Genomic DNA, 16,999 nt, shown 5'->3' with positions numbered 1-16,999 from the left:
CCAATATCCAGCAACTTCGCACAGCCATTAAAGAGTGGGACAACATTCCACAGGCCAAAATCAGCAGCCTGATCAACTCTATGCGAAGGAGATGTCGTGGTGCATGAGGCAAATGATGGTCACACCAGATACTGACTGGTTTTCTGATCCACGCCCCTACTTTAAGGTATCTCTATTCCCAGTCATGTGAAATCCATCGATTAGGCCTAATTTATTTATTTAAAAATTGACAGAATTTATTTTGTGAACTGTAACTCAGTAAAATCATTGAAATTGTTGCATGAATACATCTGGAGTGTCTGCATGGACATCAACAGGAAACTATTACCTTGGCATGGGAGGGGAGGTATAACTACAGTATAAGGGGAAAGGTTCAGGGCAGGGGAAACATGCAGTGCTATGAATAACATGGTGCAAGAAGTGAGTCTGTTGCATCACTCAGTGGGCCACTACGCCAGGTTGAACTATGAGCTTGGTTCTGCCTGAATTTACCATGTGTGTTCACTATCATATTTCATATACTAACACCATCGCAAGGAAAATGTAATACACACAAGAAAATAACCATAAACAAAGTGTTGGTAGAGGTCACACGTTGCTAGTGTTTTATTGGTTAATACGTGCATAATCAGGTCACACAATAGAAAGCTGAAACCAAAGTAATGAATTGCAGAACAGCACAGCCATAGAACACCCACATCATCATACAGGAGGGACAAGAGTTCTCCTGACCATTTAGTCTAGACCGGAACATTTCCTAGTCAGGAAAAACAGCTGTTCCTCAACAGAACAGGAGGACACAATTTCCAGCTCCCCCATGTCCATACTCAGTGAGCAAAACTGGTTGAAAAAACATTTAACTAGTTTTGCTGTTGAAATTACATATTTCAACCAGTTTTGAGGGTAGTGAAGAGATACATTGGGTTACAATGTCCAATAGCTCATTCCTGTTGCAACCCAACAGGTCCACATGTTCCATAGCAACCCAACAGGTCCACATGTTCCATAGCAACCCAACAGATCCACATGTTCCATAGCAACCCAACAGGTTCACATGATCCATAGCAAACCAACAGGTTCACATGATCCATAGCAACCCAACAGGTCAGTTCCATAGCAACCCAACAGGTCGACATGTTCCATAGCAACCCAACAGGTCGATGTTCCATAGCAACCCAACAGGTCGACATGTTCCATAGCAACCCAACAGGTTCACATGATCCATAGCAAACCAACAGGTTCACACAACCATCTGATTGGAGGACAGCGTAAAAGAGTAAGCATATACATAACGCTTTCTGGTTATAAAAAATAAAAAGTGACACACATAGAAATCAACTGTTTAAAGTGACATGTTATATTTGTTCAGTAACAAAGAATCTTAGTTCAAACATCTCTATGCTTTGTCCAGCCTTAAGACATAAGAGGAACAGCAACTGTTGATTGTAAAATGTATGCTACTATTTCATAAGAGGTGGAATTAAAGCAACAGAAGACCAACTAGGACAAGAATGAAACAGAGTTAAAGCGCATTAATAACAGTTTATTCTGTTACAGTATTCTAAAACACATTCAAACATTAATGCCCAAGACAAATCATACAAATAATGTACTTGTTTGTAATATCACCCTGTAACATTTATAAATGATTGTTACAAATAATGTTTGATCTGGAAGCAGATGTTTTTAAATAAAATACAGTAAGGTCTTTTTTACTTATTTGAGTATCTCATTTACAGTATAATACACATAACTTTGATAAGTATATAAGGATACTTGTAAGTAAACACACGTTTCACTTCAATAGGAACTGTCATGGCGTTTTGTAGTTATTCATTTGGTGTTAATTGTAGAAGCTTTATAAGCATTAACTTTGAAAAGTACTGGCAAAAGAGTTGAAATGAAGAACGAACCTCTTTTGCCTCAAAGGTCTGTAGCCATGTTTTCCTGACAACAGGAAGAGAATGTTATGCCCTCATCTAACTCCATTACCTACTGTAGGTAAGCAAAGTAAAATAGAATGTTAACAGGTTAAAAGGGGCATTCCCACTAGCAGAGTCACAGCCCACAGCTACCACCCACTGTAATCCTCAAAAATAAAAGACAGGAAGCTTTACCAGACAATTTAGACCACAGTAAAAACACATAAAACACGGTAAAAATAACGTTTTTGGTCATCCTTCCGAAGCACATCCGAACCTATTTCTGTTCCACACATGTATGTGTAAAGAGAGGAGAGCAGGGGAGCTTCCCCAAAGTAGAAAGGATCTGGGAGGAATTCATTTTCCTGCATGACATTACTGTACATATACAACCAGGAGACCAAACAATACATTAATGAGTTAGCCTTTCGACTAGGTGACCTACAAAAAAGCTAATAATTCAGTTGGACTTTTAAACATGTACTGCAGGTAATACTCACATATTTCTGATGTATATACATATATTTATGTAAACATACGTAAAAAAAATATTACAATAACTACATGTATAAGCGTTTGCAATAACTTTTCTGTGAAGTATGCTACCAATACGCCATCATAAATGTACAATTTGATTCGATTTTCAGTGCCATATTTCACCTGCACTATTCCTTTAATTTCCATATCAGGAAAAAGTGTCCGGTTTTCTATTTACGGCTGTCTGTAAAGTGTGCTTTGTAGAGCAGAAAAGGGCTGACATTTCATAAAGATTTAAAATCATATGCAATTAGTCTAAGAAAATGTCTTGTGTCCTATAAAAACAGTTCCCATCTTATTAACACAAGGATAAATATACCGAAACGTTCAAGGATCCAAAAGTGCATAAAGTTCATGAAATTGGTCTCATGGTAGAAGGGGAAGGAAAACATTGAAGAATAGCCCAATATCAGAAGACACCAGTGGAGGCTGCTGAGGGGCTGGAAAGGGGCTGGAAAGAAGCAAACTGAATGGCATTAAACACATGGAAACAATGTGTTTGATGTTGTTGATACCTTTCCACTTATTCCGCTCCAGCCATTACCACGTTCCCGCCCTTCCCAATTAAGGTGCCACCAACCTCCTCTGATAAACAATTACTAAATTAGTTTGTCATTAAAAAGTCTTTGGAAGAACTCAAAATCGCTACACTTACATAGTGTACAGATAGTACCAAAGCGGAACGTCACTTCTGCAACTCATACGGCTGTTGTCGTGGTAGTATTAATCACATTCCATTTGTCACATGCGCCGAATACAACAGGTGTAGACCTTACTGTGAAACGCTTATTTACAAGCCCTTAACCAACAATGCAGTTTTATGAAAAATAAGAGTTAAGAAAAATATTTACTAAATGAACTAAAGCAAAAAAATAAAAGAGCAACAATAAAGTAACAATAACGGGGCTATATACAGGGGGTAACGGTAACGGGTCAATGTATGGTACCGGTACCCCCTGTATAATATCCATCAGAAATATTTGGTGGGTGTTACTTCGGTTCTGATTGAAAAGACTATTTTGGACCCTTTCCTTCCCTACAGTATGTACACACCACACAGATAACATGGAGGGAAGTTGACAACAGCTTTTCAAAGAGGAAAGCAAATATAAAAGCTGTGTGACAGATATTTGCTGTGGTGCCATGGGGCTTGAACCTTGACATGGCTGCTTGCAGCTGTATATATTTTCCCCTTCTCCCTTTTGAAATGTGGAGACAGACACATACAGGTAAGTCATGTTTGCTATTTGGCCCTGCAGAACTATTGTGCCATAATTGAGTAACACTAGCATGGAGTCTGTCAAACAGTAGTCTTTCCTCATGCATTGCCTTTCCCTGTACCAACATTTCACAACTGTAGAATGGGTAATGAAAGGGTTAAGGAAACCTAAAAAGGAACGTGAGTAAATAATACAAAAGAGACAACTACAGAGTGCAGCGCTAGTACATAGTACAGTACAAACCGTTAAAAGAATAAATGCATACATTATTCATAAGCTACATTTATTAAAATAACACAGTACTCCTCTGTTTGTATAGACTATATGCCTCGGTCTGCTTTTTCAGAAGGATTTTTTCTGTTAACCTTCACACCTTCAGAGGAACATAAAGACGAGGTTGTGTCATTTTATCCTCATCCTCACAATGTTAGGTTATATCCTCCTTAGGGTAGCTAGCTGCAGATGAGATACAAGACGACAGACACATCCCACACTGACAGACGGATCAAACCCTCAATAGTAATACATGATGCAACGCGGCTGGGCAGGCGGACAGCAAGCATGGTCCTCTGCAGGAGGAGGATTGGTGTTCAGTTCAGTAGCTACACTGCTGCTTGGCAGGAGTGGCGGATAGGGGATACCTAGGTACTGCAGATGCCTCAGAGAGAGAGGTTTCCTGGGGGAGAGTCTACAAGGCAAAGAGGGCATCCTCCGTCCGTTCAGCCTTCTTGCGGGTGCCGCTGGGGGCGCTGAGAGGGGGACCAGGCTCATCACCAGGGAGCGATGGTAAGGAATCGACCACCTTCGCTCGATCCTCCAGAAACTTATCAAACTCTAGAGGAAGAGGAGAGAAAACCCCTGTTAACAGCAGGACATATAAAAATGGTTAGTCAGTTGTTGACTTTTTGGGTAGTGATCCTCATTGCTGCACCTTCTGGAGAGGCACAGTACTGCATGTTTTTGCCCCACATCAGCAGTGAAACACCGGATTCAGCCAATCAATGTGTTGAAGATCAGTAGATTGGTTGAATCAGGTGTGATGGTACTAAGCTGAGACAAAAGCCTGCAGTACTGTGGCTCTCCAGGAGCAGGATTGAGAATAACAGCACAAAGGCTGTGTTTAAACAGACAGCCAATTCTGATCTGATTGGATTGGTCAAAAGACCAATTAAGTGGCAAAAGATCAGAATTAGGCTGCCTGTGTAAACGCAGCCTAATATATCAAGTACTAAAGAGCTGATCAGAGAATTTTGACACAAATTAGGAAACTGAATCTATGCCACATTTAATGAGAGCTTCTACATGAGACATGCACAGTATCAAGTGTTAGTGCCCTGAATCCATCCATACCTTCACTCGTCACCCCTTCCTCACCATCTAAACCATCGCCTTTCTATTCAGAGGAGAAGAAATGGAAATCAGTGAATCCATAACATTTGTGGGCAATTCTGCCAGGAGGAGCACACAACCATTGACTCACCAAGATGCCTTACAGTAAATGGACATTGTTAGGCGTCAAAGTCGAAACATTAGTCTTCCCTTCGGTATTGAATAAGAATGGGTTGCAAAATTCTTTCCCAAAATCCCCTTGTTCTCCTTAAAATCTCGGAGTAGAATTCACAGATTTCCTGCTTATTCCCTCTTGATTCCAGGAATCTTCCAACAAGGATTTCTTGAAAACCAGGGGATTTTGGGAAAGTTACGGACATGTTACAACCCTACATACAAGTTGACTAAGCTACTTACCTCCCTGACCTCTACAGGACACCATTCACAACTCAGGGAGGTCACTCTCACACAGTGCTTTTGTACTGACATTGAGGTACTTCAAGAACATGTACTTTCCACCACTGTGACGGACCCATGCTTCCACCATACTTCAATAGACCCATCCACTCGTCCATCCAACTTTTCAGAACTTGTTTACTCTGCTATATCCCTTTAAGGACCTGTGAGTACCTTTCACAATCATCAGGGAGAACCACTGTAGCATCAACTGGTGTGATATGATACAATACCAATGTCATCTTTAGACAGGCAGGTTTTATTCTTCACTCCAATAGATTCTCTAGATTAGCATTATGGTAGCATGTGAGAGATAGTACATCTCATAGGTCACAGTTATATCACTCTCATCATTGGTGGAAAACCATTAGTCAGATAATGAATGGAAGGAAGATGGTCAACTAAAGTTTAGAACACTACATGTGATCTACCTGGTTACGTGAGATGGATAGAAATGTGACTAAAGAAAAAGAAACGAGAGAGAAGAGGAGAGAGAGAAGAGAGCGAGAGAAATCAAGGTAAAGAAGCTCACCACATCAGCACAGAGCCACTCCTCTATGTCATCCATGACAGAGGACTGCGATACGGGGATCTATGGAGCAAAGCCATGGACAAACCCAGCGGACGGCACAAAGCCACACAATAATAAACCCACCCGACAACACAACAGAACAAAGAAATGACAAAAACAAAAGAAAAACAACAAGAAAAGATTCACCGGAGGCTCTGAGAGGAAAATGACAAATAACAAAAACAAAGCCATCAAACCAAAACCAAGATCAGAGGAAGAGAACACCAGACACATGGCCGTAGTCCTCAGACAGTCTCTGTGTGTGCAGGTTCCTCTTTCATGTTCAACTCATTGATTTATTATGCATAGGGACAGGATTTCTAGCTGACTACATGACCTGACCAGGAAAAAATTAATAATATGATAATAGCCTGGGCATAGGCTAGTACCAGTTCATAGGCTATTACCAGTTCATAGGCTATTGCCAGTAGGCTATTACCAGTTCATAGGCTATTGCCAGTAGGCTATTACCAGTTCATAAGCTAGTACCAGTTCATAGGCTATTACCAGTTCATAGGCTATTGCCAGTAGGCTATTACCAGTTCATAGGCTATTACCAGTTCATAGGCTATTACCAGTTCATAGGCTATTGCCAGTTCATAGGCTATTGCCAGTTCATAGGCTATTGCCAGTTCATAGGCTATTGCCAGTTCATAGGCTATTGCCAGTTCATAGGCTATTGCCAGTTCATAGGCTATTGCCAGTTCATAGGCTATTACCAGTTCATAGGCTATTACCAGTTCATAGGCAATAACCAGTTCATAGGCAGTAACCAGTTCATAGGCAGTAACCAGTTCATAGGCAGTAACCAGTTCATAGGCAATAACCAGTTCATAGGCAGTAACCAGTTCATAGGCAGTAACCAGTTCATAGGCAGTAACCAGTTCATAGGCTATTACCAGTTCATAGGCTATTACCAGTTCATGGGCTATTACCAGTTCATAGGCTATTACCAGTTCATAGGCTATTACCAGTTCATAGGCAGTAACCAGTTCATAGGCAGTAACCAGTTCATAGGCAATAACCAGTTCATAGGCTATTACCAGTTCATAGGCAGTAACCAGTTCATAGGCTATTACCAGTTCATAGGCAGTAACCAGTACATAGGCAGTAACCAGTTCATAGGCAGTAACCAGTTCATAGGCAGTAACCAGTTCATGGGCTATTAACCAGTTCATGGGCTATTAACCAGTTCATGGGCTATTACCAGTTCATAGGCAGTAACCAGTTCATAGGCAGTAACCAGTTCATAGGCAATAACCAGTTCATAGGCAGTAACCAGTTCATAGGCAATAACCAGTTCATAGGCTATTACCAGTTCATAGGCAATAACCAGGGCCCAGAGATTTACCTGGGTCAAATCACATGGTCAGGATTCTGGGAAAACTCTTGTCCCAGACCACTTCCAAGGTATTTATTTTGTCCTTGTTAGTTCTAATGAGTAGTCATGAAACTACCAGCTGATTTGATAGCTACAGTTATGTAACACTGTTAATTAGTCCAGGTCATTAGTCAATTAGCAGATCAGCCAATTCACATGAGTCAATCATTTATTGGAAGGACAACCAGCAAATCACAGGGACCACCAAAGACTGGGAATGAGGACTAATGTCATAATGACACACAAGCACACACAGAGCATGAGCAACGCTGGCTGCATGACATCATGCAGTGATAGTGAGAATGGAAAGGAGAAGGTGAGAGGGTGGATGCCATGGTTTGTGTGTCATGTGGAGGTCGGAGTGACTCAGGGTACAGTACCAGCAATCGGGACTGATAGGAGAGGGGTCAATGGTCATGAAGGCTGCCCTAACATTTGCATATATGCACAGGTCTAGGATCAGCTTACACTCCTGGTTTAATGGTTCTGGGTGAAAGTATACCCATATGCACAGATCTAGGATCAGTTTACCTTCCCCAGATCCTAACCTGAACCATTAATTAAAACATCCGTATCACGATGTAACTGAATCCTAGCCGATCTCTTTCAATCTCCTTCTAGTTGCCGATCACAAAGATCCAAGAGACGGAGATACTGAGAAGTTACACAGAAGTACACAAACTAGTGGTGTTGAGAGCAGAACACTATGATGGAGAAGAGATCGTGTTCAAGCTGCCAGGCATCTGCATTCACTGATGTCATGTCGACAATCTAGTCTTTAGAATCTAGATTATCTAACAGATCAAATTCCACTGTTGTGTACCGATATAAGAAGGACATAAACGTATCGTGCTCTTAAAGATTCTATTAGCTCTTTTGGGACTTTGACGAGAGATGTTGAAACAAAGAATCAAGGAAAACATCAACAGGTACTGTTGTGTAGGATGCTCCATACACTAGGTCACTAGCGGTAGATAGAAAACTCACTCAAAAGGTAAAACAGAGGGTGAGTTACTGTAAGGGAATTCCCCACAGAGTCACGTGATCTGCATAATGATATGAAAGTCAGATCATATGGATTTGGCTGTCTAGCTAGCTAAACTCCTTTCCAGCAACTTCACAATGTATTGTTTTTAAGCCTTATTCACAGATTCCGGTTGTTGAATATTATGCAAAGTCAACTTTGCAAAGCCAACAGGGTTGACATAGAATGGTCAACAAAGTTGACATACAAAAGTATGTGTACATCCCTTCAAATTAGTGGATTCTGCTATTTCAGCCATACCCATTGCTGACAGGTGTATAAAATCAAGCTCACAGCCATGCAATCTCCAGACAAACATTGGCAGTAGAATGGACTTACTGAAGAGCTCAGTGACTTTCAACGTGGCACCGCCATAGGATGCCACCTTTCCAACAAGTCAGTTTGTAAAATGTCTTCCCTGATTAAGCTACGCCGGGCCAACTGTAAGTGTCGATATTGTGAAGTGGAAACGTCTAGGAGCAAAAACAGCTCAGCCGTAAAGTGGTAGGCCACATAAGCTCACAGAACAGGACCGCCGAGTGCTGAAGTGCGTAAAAATCATCTGTCCTCGGTTGCAACACTCACTACCGAGTTCCAAACTGCCTCTGGAAGCAACGTCAGCACAATAACTGTTTGTCGGCAGGTTAATGAAATGGATTTCCATGGCCTAGCAGCCGCACACAAGCCTAAGATCACCATGCACAATGTAAAACATCGGCTGGAGTGGTGTAAAGTTCGCCTCATTGGACTCTGGAAATGCATTCTCTGGAGTGGTGAATCACGCTTCACCATCTGGGTTTGGTGGATGCCAGGAGAACGCTACCTGCCTGAAAGCATAGTGCCAACTGTAAAGTTTGGTGGAGGATGAAAATTGGTCTGGGGCTGCTTTTCATGGTTCGGGCTAGGCCCCTTAGTTCCAGTAAAGGGGCATCTTAACACCACAGCATACAATGACATTCTAGACGATTCTGTGCTTCCAACTTTATGGCAACAGTTTGGGGAAGGCCCTTTACTGTTTTTGCATGAAAATGCCCCCGTGCACAAAGCAAGGTCCATACAGAAATGGTTTGTCGAGATCGGTGTGGAAGAACTTGACTGGCCTGCACAGAGCCTTGACCTAAACCCCATTGAACACATTTGGGATGAATTGAATTGCCGACAGAGCCATGCCTAATCGCATGACATCAGTGCCTGATCTCACTAATGCTCGTGGCTGAATGGAAACAAATCCCTGCAGCAATGTTCCAACATCTAGTGGAAAGCCTTCCCAGAAGAGTCAAGGCTGTTATAGCAGCAAAGGGGGGACCAAGTCCATAATAATGCCCATGATTTCAGAATGAGATGTTCGACGAGCAGCTGTCGACACACCATGGTCAACAGGGTTGACATAGAAGGACCATCATTAAAATAAATAAAGTATGGTACAATATTGAACAGTTTTATACCAATCACAACAGCAACCAATGTGTCAGATCATCAACAGTATTGTAGCTAATAGGTTTAATTTGTTAAATGGGTTAATGCACTAGTGTTCCAGTGTTAAAACAGGACTTCTATGCTAGTTGTCTTTAAATATGTATAGTATATTATCTCCACTGAACAAAAATATAAACACAACATGTAAATTGTTTGTCCCATATGTTGGTCCCAAGCGGATTACACGGCATGATCATTACACAGGTGCACCTTGTGCTGGGAACAATAAAAGGCCACTCTAAAATGTGCAGTTTTGTCATACAACACAATGCCACAGATGTCTCAAGTTGAGGGATCGTGCAAGTGGCATGCTGACTGCAGGAATGTCCACCAGAACTTTTGCCAGAGAATTTTATGTTAATTTCTTTACCATAAGCCACCTTAATGTCTTACTAGAGAATTTGGCAGTACGTCCAACCGGCCTCACAATCACAGACCACGTGTATGGCGTTGTGTGGACGAGTGGTTTGCTGATGTCAACGTTGTGAACAGAGTGCCCCATGGTGGCGGTGGAGTTATTGTACGGGCAGGCATAAGCTACAGACAACGAACACAATTGCATTTTATCGATGGTCATTTGAATGCACAGAAATACTGTGAAGAGATCCTGAGGCCCATTTTTTTTAAAAGGTATCTGTGACCAACAGATGCATATCTGTATTCCCAGTCATGTGAAATCCATGGATTAGGGCCTAATGAATTTATTTAAATTGACGAATTTCCTCATATGAACTGTAACTCAGTAACATCTTTGCAATTGTTGCATGTTGTGTTTATATTTTTGTTCAGTGTAGTTCAATAAAAATGTATCTATAGACCGTTAGCTTGACAATGCATCTGACAGAGATGATGATACTTATCGCTACACAGACGTTTGAACCTGGTCGAATCAGCAATAATGATACTGTTGACAACAAATCTGATGTCAACCATAGAAATAGAATCCCTTTTAAAATGGCCGCCGGTCTATCCATTCTAGACCGACTGACTTGAATGGGGATTCCCGTTCCAGTGATTATATTTCTATAATGTCAACAGCCATGGCAACATAACACCTGTTGTGCAGCAGTAAAGTATCTGTACCTCTCCTGGGTTTAGTGTGTGACTGTTAGACATTAACTGTTTGTGACTGATGAAAACCCACACCTGGCCCTGGGGACCAAGCAGACCTTTCACATCATCCATGAAGGGAGGATGAGAGGACCAGGACCAACAGTAGGAGGGACAGAGTAAAGGGAGTCCACATTTGTAACAGTAGGTAGGTGTGTGTTTGTATTCAGAATATGCATAACTCAGATTCACCAGCTCAGAGGTCCTAGGAGTTTAGATTCCTTTCAGAGCACACAATGACAAATTAAGATTCTAACAGCTTATTTATTCATCATTGTGTGGGTATTGTACAATTGGAGGAGTCGTCTGGCTTTTTCTAACGTGTCTCCATTCTACTGTTGGCGCTAGCTGGTTTAGCAGTGCTGGGATATGGATTGTCAGGGGGATGGATGGATGGGGTGGGGAGGGTGATGAGGGTGCCAGCGGTGTAGGGGGATATGGATGATGGGGTGATTGGACATAGGGGGAGGACACTGAGGATGGAGTCCTCACCATTCCTTGGGTAATAAGCCAGCTGTCTATGGGCAGCTCCAACTCTGGGTTATCATCCCCTATAACCCTCAGCTGAATCAACAACAGAACAACACCTTACACAAGATAGAGGAAGCCCCAGACCAGAGCAACAGAGCACAGAGAGGAAACAGAGAAATCAAATGCAATGCAACAACCTAGACTGAAGAAAATATAGGGAGAGGAAAGGATGGGGGGAACAAACGAGAGGAAAATACCAGAATCATTCCAATTAAAAGGTGAACACATGGGGAAAGGAGGAAGAAAATAAGGATAGTTTGAACTTTGAACCCTCAGCTGATCACTAAGCCCCAGACTGGCAGATACATTCCATCTGCGGCAATCTCAACTGGCACTGGAGGGTGAAGGGTGTGTGTAATCGGTTTGTGTAATCGGTGTGTGTGAGAGAGAGAGTTTAGATTTCATAATACTTTATGTCTGGCCTTACAGGTGTAGAACCTGATTACAAAGTGCCTTGTTAGTACTGACTGACTGTGGTACAAGAAGTGGAATGAAAAAAATAAATACAAGAGTTTGGACAATTTGAAGGAGAAAAGGTGACATGCAAAAAGTGGAATTCAATAGCATGGTTTCCTATGACCTTTGACACCCATAACGTGACAAAATACTGTCTTACAGAGAGCAATGACCAAGACGAGAGGAAAAAACAACACCAAACACTACTGAGGAATGACAGAATGACCAAGTAATGGGAGTTTATAGTTTAAAATGTCTAGAGAGAGTATTACATGTAGCTCTTTAGAATACCTAGTTATACTAGACTACAAGCCATGCGGTAGTATGTGCTTGTTACTCCAACAGTGTAGTTCACCATACAGAGCTGGCTAGCCATGGTCTACTACTGTATTCATCTGGTATTACTCCTGGAAAGTCAGAGGCCTGTGTCCCAAAGGGCAACCTATTCCCTATATAGTTCACTACCTTTTGACCAGGGCACTATATAGGGAATAGGGTGCCATTAATGGTACAGAGAGCAGAGGTCAACTAACATCACACTACAGGCCATCACATGCAGAGAGAGGAGACCATGAGCTGAGAGATTAACCTTATCAGCCATTTTAACAGCACGTCAACCATACTCTACACTTCATTGTGGTGGGATGTGAATCTAAACTACATCCTCCAGCATGCTTTGGTGCACTCACCCCTCCAGTGGCGTTCTGTTGTCTGACGTCCAGAGCTGAGGCAAGCCCACCCAGGGCTCGAGGGTCCTCGTACTTCACACTGACAACACACACACACAGACAGAGAGAACACGTTAGAGCCCGTCCCACTATGTGGCATGGAGATGGTTCTGGAAGGCTGAGAGTGGCTCTAGAACAGGAATGGACAACACCACATTCACAACTCTGGTCCTGGGGGACAGCATATTGCAGGCTTTTGTTCCAGCCCAGTTCTAACACACCAGAGTACATTGATGTTAGTCTAACTAGAAGACTATGATAAATAGATGTTATTAATCAGGTGTGCCATTGCGGGACTGTGACCAAAAGCCTGCACACACAGCAGTCTGAGTCTGACAGGATCAAAGCTGCAAATCCATAGTAACAGGGTTCTAGAAGATTGGAAGGGGTTCTAGAAGTTTGGAAGGGGTTCTGGAAGCCAAGGGGAGAGTTTGAGGAAGCCATACTTTTTGCGTTGATCTGCCAGAGAGCTGGTCCTGGTCTGAGCAAACATGTCAAAGTCGTCTCCAGGGTTGTGGCCCGATAGAGAGGACAGGGTACCACTGACACTAACCCCACCCACATCTGAGAGAGAGAGAGAGAGAGAGAGAGAGAGAGAGAGAGAGAGAGAGAGAGAGAGAGAGAGAGAGAGAGAGAGAGAGAGAGGGCAGAGAGAGAGGCAGAGAGAGAGAGGGAAGGGGAGGAGGAAGGGCAGAGAGAGAGGCAGAGACGCAGAGAGAGAGAGAGAGGCAGAGGAGAGAAAATAAAGAAAGGAAGAGTTGAGAGAGGGTGTAAAGGGGGGTGTGGGGAAGAGAGAAAAAAAAATAGATGAGATCTAAATGTCCACAATCATCATCATCATCATCATCCTGCACCAGTCCTCTAGAATCAATGACAGTCATCATCCCGCACCAGTCCTCTAGAATCAATGACAGTCATCATCCTGCACCAGTCCTCTAGAATCAATGACAGTCATCATCCTGCACCAGTCCTCTAGAATCAATGACAGTCATCATCCTGCACCAGTCCTCTAGAATCAATGACAGTCATCATCCTGCACCAGTCCTCTAGAATCAATGACAGTCAACATCCTGCGCCAGTCCTCTAGAATCAATGACAGTCATCATCCCGCGCCAGTCCTCTAGAATCAATGACAGTCATCATCCCGTGCCAGTCCTCTAGAATCAATGACAGTCAACATCCTGCGCCAGTCCTCTAGAATCAATGACAGTCATCATCCTGCACCAGTCCTCTAGAATCAATGACAGTCATCATCCTGGGTTCTGGTCAAAAGTAGTGCACTATATAGGCAATAGGGTGCCATTTGAGACGCAAGCGCTGTAGAGCAAAGGAGCATATTCTCCCCCTTTCTCTGTCTCAGGCCTCAGCCAGAGCATAGTGCCACGGAGTGCAGCAACATCATTCAGGCTAACAGGCTAACAGAGGAGTCATTTACAGAGACTTATAGAGCAGGGCTTATTTCCCATTAGAGCTCTGATTGGAAACCTTCTTACACTCCACTGCCCGCGTGTGTGTGTGTGTGTGTGTGTGTGTATGTATGGGTAGTGTGTTGCTTGCTATGGGCTATGCATCATTACAGTATAGCGTACCTAGCATCTGGTGCATTTGTATATAGTACACAGAGTATCATTTGCGTTCCTATTGAACCATTCCCTATCCTTACCCAGGCCGGCGAGCTGAGTGGACAGAGTTGAGGGACCAGAGGTAGGGTCTTGGATCAGGGTCCGGGCAGGGGAGGCTGTAGCCCCAGCCCTAGGGGCGGTCACAGGGGGGATGTTGGACGGGGGTGTGGAGGTGGCTCGGAGGCTGACCACAGCGGGCGAGCCTGGTGTTAGGTCTATCAGGTTGTCCTCTGTGGCTTCACTCAGCATCTGGAGGGAGACAACAGAACACAGTCAACACACACAGCAGTGGCTCCTGTAGAGAAAATTAACAGAGGTAGGAGGATGGAGGTAATGGAGATGTCTACTAGTCAAACACATCACTGTCCTCTACGTTAGACTACGGACATCAGAGGGCTTTACGAGAGAGAGGGAGAGAATATTCTAGTTCTCTGGAACACCACCACTATATAAAATGTTCCATGTGAACATATGGTCCAATAAGGAGGTCCATACATTACAGTAGTAAGACATGTTTCAACATTCTCCTCATTGACTCTATTCATCTCAAGACTGAGCTGGGATAGAATGGAGTGCTGTCATGTTTCAACATTCTCCTCATTGACTCTATTCATCTCAAGACAGAGCTGGGATAGAACGGAGTGCTGTCATGTTTCAACATTCTCCTCATTGACTCTATTCATCTCAAGACTGAGCTGGGATAGAATGGAGTGCTGTCATGTTTCAACATTCTCCTCATTGACTCTATTCATCTCAAGACAGAGCTGGGATAGAATGGAGTGCTGTCATGTTTCAACATTCTCCTCATTGACTCTATTCATCTCAAGACAGAGCTGGGATAGAATGGAGTGCTGTCATGTTTCAACATTCTCCTCATTGACTCTATTCATCTCAAGACAGAGCTGGGATAGAATGGAGTGCTGTCATGTTTCAACATTCTCCTCATTGACTCTATTCATCTCAAGACAGAGCTGGGATAGAATGGAGTGCTGTCATACTTGCCTCCATTAGCTGACCACGACACAGAGAAACAGAGAAACACACAGAGACATAAAACTGCTATACACATGCAGCAAATTAGCACAAATCTAAATCATATCGTATTTCAGAAAATACATTGAGAATGGACTGAAACAAATAACACAATCAAATCAAATGTCATTTGTCACATGCTTCGTAAATAACAGTTGGAGACTAACAGTGAAATGCTTACTTACCTTCCAAACAACACAGAATACAATAACACATTCTTAGTATAATATAACAAAAGAATACATGGGCTACCAGTACCAATCTGATGGGCAGGGGTACGAGGTAATTGAGATAGATATGTACATATCGGTAGGTGTAAAGTGACTAGACTACAGGATAATAAACAGTAGCAGCAGTGTATGTGATGAGTGTGGAAATGTGGAATTGTGTGTGTGGCAACAGTGTGCCTGTGTGTGTGTGTGTGTGTGTGTGTGTGTGTGTGTGTGTGTGTGTGGCAACAGTGTGCCTGTGTGTACGTGTGATGTCTGTGACTGTGTGTGTGTGTGTGTGTTGGAGTGTCAGCGTAAAGTATGCATGCGTGAGTAGAGTGCTGATCACAACAAACTGACAGATAGTAACATTAATATCCACTCCTGTTGAGTTGTTCATAGATGTATAGATCAGTGAGATAACTCACCCCGTTATTCTGAGCCGCTCTACCCGAACGGTACCGCTCATACCTGCAACACACCACAAGTCCTCAGAGTTCCATGTAAAGAACACGTGGGCATTGGCATCAATCATACATTTACATCATCTATAAAACAACATAAAAGGAACGCTTTGACTTTTTGAGACCATGGAATCTTCAATAGAAGTGTCTGCTTCAGACAGGTCCCCCGGGGCCCAAGATGATGTGTTCTTGTAGGGCCTGCTGAAAAAACGTGCTCCACATGCAACATCATGTCACAGCAGATATCCTTGTTCACCAGTGGACTTTGTGTAGCTGTAAGCCTATGAAGTCAAGTAAGCCTAATTGTGTGTGTGTGTGTATTGTCATGCCCACCTCTCGTATCGTAGGAAGATGTTGTTGAGGTCGTCGTTGACGTGCAGCAGCTCCTCTGTCACCTCCTCGTTGGAGACCCGGGAGATCAGCTCCACCACCCGCTGTTGCATGGCCCTGCACGTCCTGTTCAGCTCCTACACACACAAACACAAACAGTGTGAGGACACCGACAGCATGGCCCTGCACGTCCTGTTCAGCTCCTACACACACAAACACACACAGGGTGAGGACACCGACAGCATGGCCCTGCACGTCCTGTTCAGCTCCTACACACACAAACACACACAGGGTGAGGACACCGACAGCATGGCCCTGCACGTCCTGTTCAGCTCCTACACACACAAACACACACAGGGTGAGGACACAGACAGCATGGCCCTGCACGTCCTGTTCAGCTCCTACACACACAAACACACACAGGGTGAGGAGACAGACACAAGGTGAGGACAGGGCATCACTGATGGAAAGGTGAGTCTGTCTCTCAGAAGGTGGATGACTAGAATTCTCTAAAAAAGGGTCTCTAGCCAGCAGGTAGCCAGCCATACATGTCCATCATTAGACTCAGTTGTGTTACTTAGTAAGAGAAATCACAACACCT

At 43.2% G+C, this 16,999-nt stretch overlaps 1 protein-coding gene across 3 annotated transcripts in view; it reads right to left on the bottom strand.

The window, feature by feature from the left end:
• Positions 1–578: 578 nt before the first annotated feature.
• Positions 579–16,999, bottom strand: part of LOC139402119 (TOM1-like protein 2) — a 42,785-nt gene continuing 26,364 nt past the window's right edge. Inside the window, exons 8-16 of one of the 3 annotated variants that reach the window (XM_071146188.1) lie at positions 16,402–16,535; positions 16,033–16,075; positions 14,405–14,612; positions 13,188–13,305; positions 12,703–12,781; positions 11,519–11,590; positions 5,997–6,056; positions 5,030–5,072; positions 579–4,513 (exon numbers count right to left, since the gene is read on the bottom strand). In XM_071146188.1, coding sequence (XP_071002289.1) covers positions 4,368–4,513; positions 5,030–5,072; positions 5,997–6,056; positions 11,519–11,590; positions 12,703–12,781; positions 13,188–13,305; positions 14,405–14,612; positions 16,033–16,075; positions 16,402–16,535 — 903 coding nt within the window. In that variant the 3' untranslated portion in view covers positions 579–4,367. The remainder of the gene's footprint in view (positions 4,514–5,029; positions 5,073–5,996; positions 6,057–11,518; positions 11,591–12,702; positions 12,782–13,187; positions 13,306–14,404; positions 14,613–16,032; positions 16,076–16,401; positions 16,536–16,999) is intronic. The other 2 variants (XM_071146189.1, XM_071146190.1) reach the window with 2 other exon arrangements.

Source organism: Oncorhynchus clarkii, unplaced genomic scaffold (genome assembly GCF_045791955.1).
Source record: "Oncorhynchus clarkii lewisi isolate Uvic-CL-2024 unplaced genomic scaffold, UVic_Ocla_1.0 unplaced_contig_640_pilon_pilon, whole genome shotgun sequence".
In the NCBI taxonomy this organism is placed as follows: domain Eukaryota; kingdom Metazoa; phylum Chordata; class Actinopteri; order Salmoniformes; family Salmonidae; genus Oncorhynchus; species Oncorhynchus clarkii.
This window is presented reverse-complemented; position numbering and strand designations above follow the sequence as displayed.